This window comes from Cyclopterus lumpus, chromosome 22 (assembly GCF_009769545.1).
Source record: "Cyclopterus lumpus isolate fCycLum1 chromosome 22, fCycLum1.pri, whole genome shotgun sequence".
Classification (NCBI taxonomy): Eukaryota; Metazoa; Chordata; class Actinopteri; order Perciformes; family Cyclopteridae; genus Cyclopterus; species Cyclopterus lumpus.
Genome location: NC_046987.1, coordinates 2,571,890 through 2,585,978, shown reverse-complemented (window position 1 = coordinate 2,585,978; position 14,089 = coordinate 2,571,890). Strand labels below are relative to the sequence as shown.

The 14,089-nt window shown below is 45.3% G+C and overlaps 1 protein-coding gene and 1 long non-coding RNA gene across 3 annotated transcripts in view; both read left to right on the top strand.

Moving 5' to 3' along the window:
- The window catches only part of syne3 (spectrin repeat containing, nuclear envelope family member 3), a 36,215-nt gene extending 22,885 nt beyond the window's left edge, over positions 1–13,330 (top strand). The window contains exons 13-18 of one of the 2 annotated variants that reach the window (XM_034563052.1): positions 1,503–1,675; positions 2,226–2,727; positions 3,967–4,110; positions 4,827–4,991; positions 6,109–6,159; positions 11,132–13,330. In XM_034563052.1, coding sequence (XP_034418943.1) covers positions 1,503–1,675; positions 2,226–2,727; positions 3,967–4,110; positions 4,827–4,991; positions 6,109–6,159; positions 11,132–11,311 — 1,215 coding nt within the window. In that variant the 3' untranslated portion in view covers positions 11,312–13,330. The remainder of the gene's footprint in view (positions 1–1,502; positions 1,676–2,225; positions 2,728–3,966; positions 4,111–4,826; positions 4,992–6,108; positions 6,160–11,131) is intronic. The other variant, XM_034563053.1, reaches the window with a different exon arrangement.
- LOC117751297 overlaps positions 1–14,089 on the top strand; it is an 830,737-nt gene that overhangs the window by 94,151 nt on the left and 722,497 nt on the right. The gene's annotated exons all lie outside the window — the stretch shown is intronic.

Below are 14,089 nucleotides of genomic sequence, written 5' to 3'. Positions count from 1 at the left end.
CTTTAACTGTCATGCGTCACTCGTCCCAACTGTTCCTGCTTTTATGATTCTGCTTGTGAATCAATGATCCTTGGTCAGACTTCGTGGTGGAATAAACATTCCTTCTGTGGGTCCGTGTCCGCCTGACCAACATGCGAGTGTGTTTCATCACACTGCTTTATGGCACTTAACTTGAGCAATAAAGACTGCAATATTGCTTTGAATATCATAACAATGTTTTCCATTCTGTCGGATACACACCATACCGTTAACGGCGTGGCCAATCAGACAGAACCTTTGACGTTATATTACGGATGGCCAATGGCTCGTGGCTCGTAAATACAGTGAGCCACGTGCACAGCGAGTGTGTGGTCGAGCGAGAGAGACAGGCAGCAGAGAAGAAATGATCAGTAAAGTGGTAGCCAATCGTAGGGTTTCACTTGGAGCATGAATACGCTCCTCACAGCACAAACAGACTAAATATAACAAGCACGAGGTCCTGTGAGTCATGATGAACCGAGTCCACTGTAATATCTGTTTATGTATCACAATTAATATGTTCATTTGGTGTAGCCCTAATCCCAACATGATCTAAAAGGTAGTTTCCTCGTGACGGAGCAGTGAGGTCTAAGCTGGAGCCTCGGGGCACTTTAGGGTTGCTTGTAGACCGGAACTCCAGACCTGCAGTTGTCGGGGTTCATCAAATCCCCGCTTTTCATTTCATATCATTGTCCTGTATTGTTCTCTGTAACAGAAGTGATGGCAGTTCTGGCCTCGGCCATGAATTTTGATGGGAACTCCACAGAGACTCTATAATTACAGTGCCCGTCTCATCAGCACCGCAGCTGGAGATTCTTTCAATAACACGGAGCCTTGTGAAACCTGTTCAGGAGCACCGTCCTTCTTAAAGCTGCTCAATGGATATCAAATGTTGCCTCTGTTTGCAGAAAAGTTTCCTTTTTTTTGGGGAATAAAAAAAAGTAGCACCCATCTTATCAGGCGAAAACAGACACCCAGAGTGTACGAGGTAGGAGAAACCCATTCCAGCAACGTCCCACTGGTGTCAAGGTTGGAAAGGATGAATCCCTTTCTCTCTTACCCAGCAGGGATAGAAGAAGTCTTGCGACGCTGCATTCAACAATCTGTGACCGTCTGAATCATCACAAACATGAATGTGTAGTTACTGAAATATGTAACCTGAAGTATGTGATTAATCCCGAGGTGTAATTAGATGGATCCTTTTTCCTGTCAGGTAACCCAGAACGCACAGGTGGAATCAGCAGTTTAGAGTTTATTCTCAATGGCGATGAGCAGACTTTATGGTCCTTTTAAGAACATTCAAGTCACCGTCTCTGTTCCAGTCCCGCAATAGAAAGTACTTTTAGTGTTTTGTTAGGGTGTGTGCTGAAAATAATGAATGACGTCCCGTTTGTGACACGTTTTGTCCAGTGATGCAAAGTGTCGCACCGTATGACGTTCACTCTCCAGAGCTAAACTAAAGTGCTGATTGTCCTCGTCCACAGAGAGCCCTGGGAGAGTTTCCTGAGAAGGAGCTCCAGCTGCAGCAGATGGAGGTCCAGGGCCAGGGGGTCTTGGAGAGGACTTCAGAGGAGGGACGGGTCCACATTCAGCGAGACATTAAGCGCCTGAGAGAGTCCTGGTTGGCTCTGTACAATACGAGTCTCAATCTTCACAGGTACCTGAAATATTTAGTCTTTGTATTCTTCTGTCTCTGGTCAGCTGTTGCTGTTGTTTCCACTGATTACACATTGGGACAGGGTGGTGAACGTAGAACCCAGAGACATTGTTAAGGAATGGATCATTCTCAAGCGAAGGTATTACATTATTTATATACATATTACATATTAATACTGTATTCAGTCCGAGTTGTGATTGGCCCACAGGGACATCGGCCCCTTCTTGAAGGTTACTATTACATGCAGCTTCATGGGTGAAGTTTGACCAGTAAAAGGTTCTCGCAAGTTCCAGTTTTTCTGTGTTCAAAACAAGATTCTCTTTTCGAATTTCTTGTGAAATCTGATATTTCTGAGGTCTAGAATGAGCATTCAAGCGCAGTCACTGAAGTGTTAATATAAAGGGATGTTAATGCATGCATATGAACAAAAAGAAGGAAAGTTTTACATGAGAAAACAAACCCGGTTGGAGAAATCCGAGGAGCATTGCTTCTATGAGACTTTGAAGTGAGTTATGGAAACACTTCAGCCGTATCTTTCTCTCTCTCCTAGGCTGCTGAACAGCTCCACAGAGCAGACACAGTCCGACACATGGAGGGTCGGAGGCCTGTCGGCAGACAGAGAGGTGGGAGAGGGGGTGATGACCGCGCGGGGTGGTCGGATCCAGGGCCACGGGGAAGGTCACCTCATTCTGGCTGGACAAGACTACGAACACGTGAGCCCGTCAAGGTCGGGCGGGGACAGGGGTCGCTCCTTTAGAGGAGACCAAGTAGATTCCTCCGCTTGGAGAATTCGCAGCAGAGCAGGCCAGAGAGAAGCCTCGACAGTCACAGCCACTGGAAGCCCCGACAGGGATAAATCAACAGGGGGCGGCAGCAGCATCAGCATCTTGGCTGGAGACGGAGAGGTCAGCTATGGTGAGGGGCTAAGAATGAGCTCTGGGGAAGGCAGAGTGGAGGCAGGGGAAGGCCTGAGTCCAGGAGGAGGAGCATTCATGCTGTTCAGAAGGGACCCGACCAAGCAAATGCCAACGACACCAACTCAACACCCAACGGTATGGTTGTGCAGTGTTCATACTCGGTGGAGTTTATGGAGGCCTTCTTCTCTGTACATTTCATTTTATAGTTTACCTTGGGCGAAAAAGTCAATGTTCTTCCACTGAGACATGCAGGAACACTCCAGGGTTGCAGCTTTCCTTCCTTTTGGGTTGTGAAAAATACTTGAATACCCGCCAGTGTTACAGGCTGTTGCAAAACCCCTCACCATAACAGAATTACTCAAACTGATCCAGGGAACTGATTCAAGCTGCCGACAGTATTTCATGACTAACGCTCTCTGGGCCGCCAAGTCGACTCCTCTTAGTCATACATAGTTTTCCAGCTCAGTGGTTCATTGTTTGTACTGCTAATTTAACAGAGACGTTTCTTTTCTGTCTCAGTCACGTAGAATTGACTATGGGGGTAAAAAGTGAATAAGAAATGTTCCATTAAAACAATAACCCTGGCTGCTTGTCACTTAGTGGTGAGCAGGGTCCTCCCTCTATCAGAGGATCGGGGGTTCGATCCCCGGCTTCGCTTGTCCATAACACTGTGTCCTTTGGCAAGACACTTTACCCCAAATTTCTCCCGAATGCTGTGCATTTGGTGAATGAATGTGTGTTAGTCCTGATGGGCAGGTGGCACCTTGCATGGTAGCCCCTCCCATCAGTGTGTGAATGGGTGAATGATGACTAGGGTAAAGAGCTGTGAGTGGCTGGAAGACTAGTACAGTCCATTTACCATGAACCTTTCCGCATGGCTGATACTGTGCAGAAAATCTTGAACAAGTTTGACCTCTCAAACGGCAAGAACACTGAGCAGAATGTCTCATCCAACAGCCAGAGAAGAGACATCCAACGGCAGACACTTCTGCCTCAAAGATCTCCCCTCCAAAGTGCTCATGAGGGTAGAATTATACAAACTGAAACTAGAAAAGAGCTACATTTGATATTTAGGAGCATCTGGATGAACCTCCAAAAATGGCGACCGTGAAAGCTACTGCTGAGAAGAGGGAAAGGCTTGTTGAGAAATGTGGCAAGAAAACAACTTCCTATATAGACATATCCTAAGCAGACGAACACACGAATCGCCTCTGTTCGAGTGTACCATGTGTGTGTGTGTGTGTGTGTGTGTGTGAAGATTGGAGAGAAGAAGTAAGAAGCACAGACATCTGCTGCTGTGGCCAACCTTTCTTTTCTTTAGTGTTGGTGTGTGTTGTTCAGAGTTCTCTGAGTTGTTGTTGTTTTTGTTTTTAGGGGTGCACAGGAGAGTACACATCCAGGAGGAGGGAGTTTGAGGCGTGGCTGTCCAAAGAGAACAAGCTGCTCTCAGGGATCTTTAGCAGCAAGGGAGCAACACTCAGCGACAAAGAAGTCAAGACCCGACAGGACACCCTCAGGGTGAGTTCCTGTTGTCACAGCTGTGGTTGGACCCTGCAGCCCTACTCATAGGCCTTGGCTGGTGCTGGTGCTGGCCCTGCTTATATGGGGCTAACTTTGACATCAGATTCAAACGCCACTGACGGTGATGTAATAACGGATTCAGTGGAAGTGCACTTCCAGTGATTTAACGAGGTCTAGTACCCCGGATCCCATTTAACAGATAGCCTAATGATAATATCCAGAAGAATGTGCTCAGGGAAACACGGCGTGATGTAATCGGTGGATCTGTCACCTGTAGCTCCACTCGTACTGCATACATGTCCTTCAATCAGAGGATCGGCGGTTTGATTCCCGGCTCCGTTAGCCCATGTCGATGTGTCCTTGGGCAAGACACTTGACCCCAAAATTGGTGTATTAATGTGTGTGTGAATGTTAGTTACTCCTGTACTGGGAATGAGTGCCCACTGGCAAATGTCCAATGATAGTGACTGTTGGAGGTTTTGTGGGCCTTAAGTGACTAATGCTGACAACATTTGAAGAAATGGGTTCAGTAATAATGGAGAACGCTGCGGCCGCTAAACAAGCTGTAAAGTAATGTACTTGTGTCTGTCACTGACGGGCTCAGACTGTTATTATTGATAAAGAAACACAAGCCTTCACACTGACCTCATGACACCATGAATGTCCCGTTCTAGTCCACGAACCTAAAGGTCTCTGACTGTGTCCTGGTGCAGGCTCTGAGGGCAGGAGTGGGCTGGGGTCAGGAGCAGTTCCAGCTGTTGCTCCAGGAGAGTCCGGGCAGCGAGGACGTGAGTCTGGAGGAACTCCGCTACCACTGGATGCTCTACAAGTCCAAACTGAAGGACGTGGGAGACCTCAGGTCCAGGGCCAGTGCCAAGGTGAGAGCAGAGCTGACCTTTAACCTTTTGTGGAGTCACTCCTGCCATTTCACTTCAGAGAAGGCTTTTTGTGTACGCAAGCAACATTGCTCATGAGAACCCTGGCAGAGCCGACTCCTTCTTTTGCCATTGTACTTTAGTTTCTACACATTCTTCAGACTGAGGCTCGAATGCTCTGATCGGGCCTCATGAAAGAAACACTGGAGAACACGCCACGTTCTGTCATGGATGTCATGTGACATGAGTCTGCTGTAATTCCATCCTCAGTCGGGAACTAATGGATTGTATATTTCATAACTTTAAAGCAATTGTGAGTTTGAAAACCTCCATATAGATTACACTTCATAGTTATGTTGACATTATCCTGTTGACTCTGCAATTCATATGTCTTCATACGTACATTTAAATTGGCTATGGATGCTGTTACAATATCAATATAAACATCTTAAATCATTTGACCCCCATCCTGTTTTTTCATATGTTTTTTCATTTACCATGTCCGCTTTATTTCACTGACAGTGTGACCTTCAGTCCTTGTCTTGAGCAGGTCTCTGCTGCTGCTGCTGATACATATCACAGACCTGTATGGATGGAAACAGGGTTCCACCATCTAGAATGATTACGAATAGATATGGAGCATAATCGCAGATCAGATGCAGGTCGAAGGCTCTTTAATATAATGTCTGCAGTGAGTGTACTGGTACGTTAAACGTTTACATTTGTGTTTCTTGTCTTAAATGTTTTGAGCTTGATCTGATAATACAGTATTATCATCAAACCTTAAATACAGAGCACAGATTAAATTGGGTCCTGTTCCTGTTATGTGTTGCCACAGGAGTCCCCCTTAAGTGCACTGCTATGGTTTCCCCACACGGTGGCGATGTAACACCATTTAGAGCATCTGAGCCACCGCTCAGTGGACTTACTGACAGTGTTCTCCAGATGTGGTAGAACCAAAAGTGTTCACAACTCATGGGCTGTTGTTTTTACCAGCCATCCACTGGGCTGTGCTACACAACACTAGCATGCATGAGTCAGCAGTCAGTCAGGAGCTCCTCTGTGGTAGAACTGGGTATGATGATCCAGGTGTGTAACTGTCTGTTTTGTGTCTCTGCAGAGACTCCAAACTAAACGAGAGGAGCCGGCCGCCGCTGCCAAAGTGCAAAAGGTAAGCGCAAACTCAACAAGTGTTTCTTCAAACTGGACTGCACACTTGTTGTTATGTGCGCAGCTGCAGGACACTGGACCCAAACGCCGTCAACACTGGAAAAAGCAACTTTATTGCTCAACAGGATTCAAAACAAACAAAACAGGCTCACACGCATGATCTTCCACGATCAACACAAGACGAACCGACCAAGGGGAACGACACCAACAGGACTTAAATACAGAGGGCTGGTGCAGGTGATTGGACACAGGAGGAAACAATCAGGGACAGGGCAGACAATCACAGGGACAGGAAGTGCAGAGAAACAGAGGACACGAGAGACAAGGACTTCAAAATAAAACAGGAAACACGACACAACACTACAGATCCACTACAGATCCTGACACTTGTGGCATGATGCTCCACCTGCTAACCAGTAGCCATGATGGAAACAGAGCAGCACTACATTACATACACCGCATGTGATCAGAGCTCTTAGAATCTATTTTCTGATGAACCGATTCAGTCTGTAACTTGCCAATAGTCCAAACCCGTGAAACGATGTACAGGAGAGAAGAGCACGATGAATGATATCAAAGAGAGAACTCTCATTTAAATGAAGGCGAGCTGCTGCTCCCACGTCGTTCCTCAATACAGCTTCTTCGGATAACCAGGCCAACTGATTATTTTGACCTTTCTTAGTGAGCCTCATTACTCTAAAGTATTTAGATTTAGATAGTTATATTTTTCCGTTTAGCCTGTGTGCGAAGTGCCTATTTCTTTTTTTGGGTTTGTTTGTTGAACTGAGCTTCAACTCATTTGAGGAGTATTATGATACATAAGTATACGTGAGGGGTCGCGCCGCTTCCCAGGTTGGACTCTTGAGGAGCTGCCACTGGGCACTATGCTCCTGATTGGACGGACCCTTTGACTGGTGGTCCGTCTGCTCCTGGCTTTCAAACCAGACAAACCATTTGAGCCCAGATGGAAGTTGTTGACTGTCTTCGTTTCGAGGAATTAGAAACACAACATGTGTTCTACTCTGTCTTGTTGTGGAGGAATTTGAAACGTTTGAGTCCGTCTTAAACATCTGAACCAAGTTGCCAGAGGTCTTTGGGCCGTAGAGAGCCCAACACCTGACCCCACCACCCAGGACTGGCATCAAGTCCCCCCGGTGACCCCTCAGACGGCCCAGCCGAAAAGCCAGCTACTTCTGACTCTACCAGAATAAACTACGTCCACGGTCATTGTGGTTGTTTGTGTTTTCAACATAACGTTTATTCGTTTTGGAGCGACGGGCGTCTTTGTGTACAACAGGCATCCTGTCTGCTTTTGCTGCTGTTCTCGTCTCTCAGCTGTCAAACCACCAGTGAGAAGGGACTTCTTCAGGCTGGACTTAGATTGAGCTCAAAGTACACACATTGGCATTCTGCTATAAAGGCTGAGCAACACAAGACAAAGACGACTTGTAAACCTGTAATACAAACTTGATAAATGAGCGACGCGACCAGTAACCCTCCTGTCTCCATCACTTTGCTAATGCTATGAATTTGACGATCAAACAAATGGAAGCACACATCCTACACCTTATAGGGGACACACCAGGTTCCTTTTCAGGTTTATACTTGTATTTTGGATTTGAATTAGAACACGTTTACATGGTTTAATGTTGAGTGAACTCATAATTAGTTCTACTGTCTGTGTGTATCCTATTATAGCTGTATTCCTTTGTAAAGCCAGGAGACATTCAGATGGGGTCGTTCATCCTAATGAGACTGCATGTGACGTATGAAGGGGGCCACGAGGATGTCTGGTTTCACCGTGTGTGTGTCAGTAGGCACTCGGGTACCCACATGTACGTCCACACAGACTTTGAGTACTGCAGTGTTAATGGCTGCATCCTAAACGATGGTTAGCCTGTGTGCTGTATCAAAACTAAGGTTCACATTCATTTGAACTGTGACGCCACATCCAAATTGAACTCCCCAACAGATCTGTCATTTTATTATTTTACATGGGCAACGTTCAGAGCAACATTTACAAAAAGCACACATTTTGAGAGGCAGAGGAGGGCGGGTCTCTGCAGAATGCGGCTATGAAAAAAAATCTATCAAACTCATTTACATAACAGCCCTTGCAACTGCCAATGGCTGTGAAAGGGGCTCGCAGATGAGAGGAATGTCTAAATAACGCAGTACGGAGTCGTGTTGAAAACTCTCCAGTCCAACCATTCCATCCTTTGTGTAGAAAAACACAGCCGCCCGGGCCCTCTTTGATTTAAAGCCATGTGTGATTGGCCCACCAACCAACCCCTGGCAGCCCCGACCCAGACAGTCTGCGATGGGTGAACTTGAGTGCGGCGTATTTGGCGTAGTTGCCGTGCTGAGATGTCACCAAAGCGTTGGAAAGTCTGCCTCCACTCCACGCCTGTGGCATCTGATGGAAAGTAAATGGCTTCCTGTTTCAAACGATACCCAGCCCTCCTCATTCACAGGAAGCTGAGGCCGTGTTTGCTGACTCTAAGAAACACACACACACACACACACACACACATACCTTTGCTCTGTGGCTGTTTGCCATACGCAGGTATGATTATCTAGTTTCACTTCCTCTTCCATCAATCATTAACCTTTACTCGCCACAGTCTGGCGTGTTTGACCTGGAGGCTTGTATTTAACCACCTGCCGATGCTTCTTAGGATAACAGCTGATGCACGTTATCGTTTCAGGTTCCGATGTTTGGTATCGCTTTTGTTTTTTATAAACTGACCCTTGATTTCTGTGGTCTGATATGCTCCGATAATCGTGTTATTATGGTAAGGATGGCCAACGGCGTTGGCAATAAGGATATTTTGGTATCAATATGGTAACCTGCGAACAATACACTGCCATTGTTTTATTTTCAAATGGTATGGTGACTAATGGGTTAATAGCCTGATAATATAGCACAGTGTGTTCACGATATTATCAGTACCTTCAAAATCACATGGAAATTCTTGGAAGTCCAAATTGATATTTGCCATTTTGACCTGGAAACACTCGTGGTAGTTCCTGTGTAATAACAATGAATCAGGCCTGTAAACTGCTATTATATGGCAAATATTGAGCTAATTATTACTGTATATTATACTTTATTATAAACTAACCATGCTATTACTGAGCTGAAATGTAAAGTACTCCCAACGTTGACCTACTGGACCAACAGTGGTAGTGAACACAGTTTGTCCGTGTAATGAGGGATACATGGCAACATTCAGAAACGTGACACAGCACATAGTACACGTAGTAAAACAGTTATTCATATTTAATAATGGCAATAAGGCATAAGTAAAAGTTTACTTCTCAAGTATTACAATGGTAAGGAAACTAAATATTCCCCCACTCTGTTGTACGAAGGAACTCCAGTAGTTGCACGTGTATTAGTCCTCCAGTGTTCACACGACAGTGTTCCCTGGAAGCGGCCCGTCTGTTGCCTGCTGGATGAGTGTGAAGTTGTACATGGAGTTGTTCCAGTGAGGCCGTGTGACGCAGAGCTCCGGAGGTGAAAGATGAGCGGAGGCGGTAAACAGGATTCAGAGAAATGGGACAGCGTTGAATCGGTTCACTGTGGTCTGTGTGGGAGGACTGCTTCTGCCTTCATCTCAGGACCTCGCAATCTAAACACAGAGATACTGAGCTAATGAATCAAATACATGTTCATTCAATACAGAAGTGCAGTCTTTAAGGCGAGTATCGGAGAAAGAGTTCTGTCTTAAAGAGACAGGCCGACTGCGACCCACTGAATCCCTCCAAGACCGACACCGTGGTGACGGCGTTCAGCCGCGGTCTGGTTTGTCCCTTCTGGGCTCCTGTAGAAACATGGAGGACTCCATGAAGAGGACCAGCTGCCTACGTAGATATGAAGGGTTCATTCAAACAAAGTATTGGTTTCAGATGATTTTACACGAATAAATACATAGTTATGGATATTGTATTCTATTTCTGCTACTAGATGAATAGAAATGCTACACACTGGGGGGTTTATGATCGTTAAGGGAGTCGAGACATTGTAGTATCTGAGGAATGTTACATGATGCCACTTGCTCGACAGTACTGTTCATCTATTATTTACTTTACTGATAATTACATGTGTTTATCATTATGTTATTCCAGTTTAAACTCATTCAGGATGACTGAGGATGAAACACAGTGTTGATTATTAAAGCATGAGCCGATCAGAAAACAGATATTACATAAGTCTGAAAAAAAGGAATGTCATTAGAAATACATGCCTGGTTCTCTCCACCATTAGGGTAGATACTTCTGATATGATGCATCAAATGACAACAGTTATGTTTAATATATGTGCCTTTTACAAGGAGAGTAAATCAAGTTGTAATGAGGTCGACCTGATGCTGCCACAGAAAGAGTGTTGAGCTTTTGAAGTAGTTTCCTTTCATGATTGTCTTCCTATCCCCCTCCATCCAGCTCTTCTCTGAGCTATGAATTATGAAACCGTTCAATAAGTGACCGCGTGCTTCCATGTTTCTCCCAGTATTGCGCCGACGTGTTTACCTGACGTGCCACAAGGTTTGTCACACAGAACCATCTGAGAAGCCGTCGATGAAACGGTTTGGCACTTAAAAAAACAAAAACAAGACTTGGCAGGTGATTGGATGAACCATCTGTCAATCAAACTCCAATCATGTTGGGAGGAAAGTGAAAAGATCTTTCCCAGTGAGCAAAGCCTTCAGTGCCTTTTTTTTTTTTTTTTTTAAATGAAGAAATACTCTCCAGCTCTGATAGAACTGGTGCTGCTACACACACACACACACACACACACACACACACACACACACACACACACAGAGAGGCGAGTAACAAGTCATTTATTTAAATCGAGACAATAATAGTGGACCCAAAAAATCCGATTGGGATGTGATCCTCGGTGGAGTCAGAGGTGGGTGTGGTGTGTGCGGCGAGGAGGTTTTAACGTGCTGCTGTTGTCGTTGCAGAAGCCCGGCCTGTGGAAGCGGGTGTGTCGGCTGGCCCTTCCTCTGTGGCTCCTCCTCCTGGCTCTGCTGCTCCTGGCCTTCCTGCTGCCCCTCATGGACGGCAACAGCTGCTCCCTCTCCAACAACTTTGCCCGGTCCTTCAACGTCATGCTCCGATACGAGGCTCCGCCCCCAACATAGGGAGGAGCTGTGCCTGACCTCACTCTGGCCATGGCTTATGTAGGAAACGTTGACCACCATGCGAGACTGTAAGACCACCAACGGGATCGGTTCAGTGGCTTTTTCAACAAATCGTAATCTTCCTTTCATAAACAACTCGACCAGTGCACCCTTCAATACCGTCCTCTGCTCGGATGGAAGGAAGTCGAGAGGAGCACCCTCATCTGCAAACTACAAACCCCACATCCTCCAGATGCTTCTACGCTCCGGACGACAGCGTCAACCTCACAGCTTGCAGTATAACAATGATTCGTTAATTATCAAAGTACTTATCACAAAGAATAGGCATGAGTGCAATAGGACTACAAATGCTCATACTCCAATGCTCATTATAAGAATGATTATTTTTTGTCGCAGTTTTATATATAGTCAGCTTTTATCTCCTTAAAGGAATTATGTTCAGCTAAACTGTCATGTTTTCAAGAAGCATGAAACAATGAAATATCTTAAGAATTATTGTCGCTGTTGCTTATGTGGGAGAACAACCCGTGGGGGGGGCGGAGCAGACCGAGTGTGACAGCCCTGCTGCCGTGAGGTGGAACATGTAGCAGGAGATCAAACCAAAGACGAGACTCTGGTGGACTGGAGAGTCTCATGTTTTTAAATGAAGCTGAAAATGACACCTGTGTTTAGACATATGGAATCCTGTTGGGCAAGGTGTGTGTGTGTGTGTGTGTGTGTGTGCGTGCGTGTGTGTGCGTGTGTGTGTGCGCGTGTGTGTGCGTGTGTGTGACACTCCTGTTGTAGGTATTTGCAGAATGTACTTTGAAGAACCAAAATAGCTCTTTTATGGGTGGATTGTGTCCGGAGAACGTCTTTTGTGTTGTTGCATGTCGATCTGTATTTTCATCCTGTTGTTCCCCCTGTGGGTCTGTCCATGTGGTTCTCTCTTGTTCTACCTGTCCATCTCCTGAGAGCTGCCTTTCTTCTCTGAAGGTGCTACTTTGGCCTGATGGGTCTTTTTCTCGGCCCAAACCACCAGTCAGAACATTCAGAACGTGCCGTGACGTTCTGTTGACGCCGAGCTGTAAACCACTCACTTTAATGGGAACCCCCAAATAACTTGTTTTATCCTGCACTCTCTCTCCGCACACCCTCACAAACAGTTACTCCGCCTGTCAGCTATTATTGATTCGTCATGTTGTCGTGGCAACAGTGACCAAATCGAGCGGCTCTATTTCTTCTTGTGCAGCTATGGTGTCTTTGAGTTGAATTCCAACATGTTTCTGAGTTCATGTTAAACCGTCCCAGCTCAGACGTTAATGTATAACTCACCCCCTAAAAAACAAACCACTGAAACACAATCCGGGGGATTTGTGGGGAACACGCACACTTCCGTCTTTGCCGATGACTTCTACTGTGTACATATGCTACATGTAGCATGTAGCATGGCCTTAAAGCGTTCCGTCCACCATGGACGTTAATCATTGGTATCAGTGCCATACCCTCTGGTATTCATTCAGCCTGTAGCGCCATAAAGCGCCGTGCTCCGGTTCTACTGCATTGAACGGTGCTTCCTGTCTCCATCCCTGCGCTGTGTGTGCGCTGTGTGTGTGCACTGTGCACTGTGTGTGCGCTGTGTGTGTACTGTGTGTGCGCTGTGTGCACTGTGTGTGTGCACTGTGCACTGTGTGTGCGCTGTGTGTGTACTGTGTGTGCACTGTGCACTGTGTGTGCGCTGTGTGTGCACTGATGCAACTCGTGAAGTGACTTGAATCTGCTGCGCACGCCGGTCCTTTCCTCACAGCTCGTGTGACAGACGCGCAGAAGAAAGTGGGTTGACTCGTTATGCAAAAGGTCTCCTAAATGCTGGTGTCTGCTCTCAGATGGAGGTGTTAAATAAACTGGGGATGATTGACAAGTGCTTTTTTGTAAAATTATTATATTTTATTAATCTTTTCAAACATATTATTCATAAGAGCTTGTATTTAACCAATGCTGTTTTTTTATTCTGATGAAATAAATGCAGTTTGAATATTCTGTGTTTTGTTTTGAGAATGAATTTGTTATTAACTAATAAGGTTATTACTGTAGGAGATTTTAATATTCATGTGAATGTTGATAATGATTGCCTTAGTGCTGCATTTATCTGATTGGCTTCTGTCAATTCAGTTTATTTTGTATAGCCCAAAATCATTACAAACTCCCCTCAGGGGGCTTTACAATCTGTACACATACATCATCCCTGACCTTTGACCTCACACAGGAAAAACTTTTTTCATATATATATATAGTTATATATATATATATATATATATATATATATATATATATATATATATATATATTAGTTAGTTAGTTAGTTATGCTTCAACAGCTAACAAGTGAATTCTCCAGTATAGCGGAATGTCCTTTTAAAGATAGCTAGCATGCTAACCACAAAGTGTCCATAGGTTATAATGGAATGTGTTGCCGATGAGAAAGATGTAGAATAAAACCAGCGTTAAAGACGTTTCTCAGTGCGATGCAAAAAATAGATAATCTGCAAATGTATTACATAACAACGATGCACTTCCATGTTCATCACGGTCGCAAAATAACAATCGCTTATTCTATATATTGCAACAACAACCTACCCAGGAAGGGAATCTAAAGCGCTAATGCTAACCACATGATTCGTTAACGGCCCATAGCTTGATGCTAAAGCTAGCTGTTGCGGCTAGCACGTTCCCGGTGTGCCACCTACGTACCGTCCTGTTTCTGGGTGTAGAGGTCGTCGCTGTGGTGCTCGTACTATAC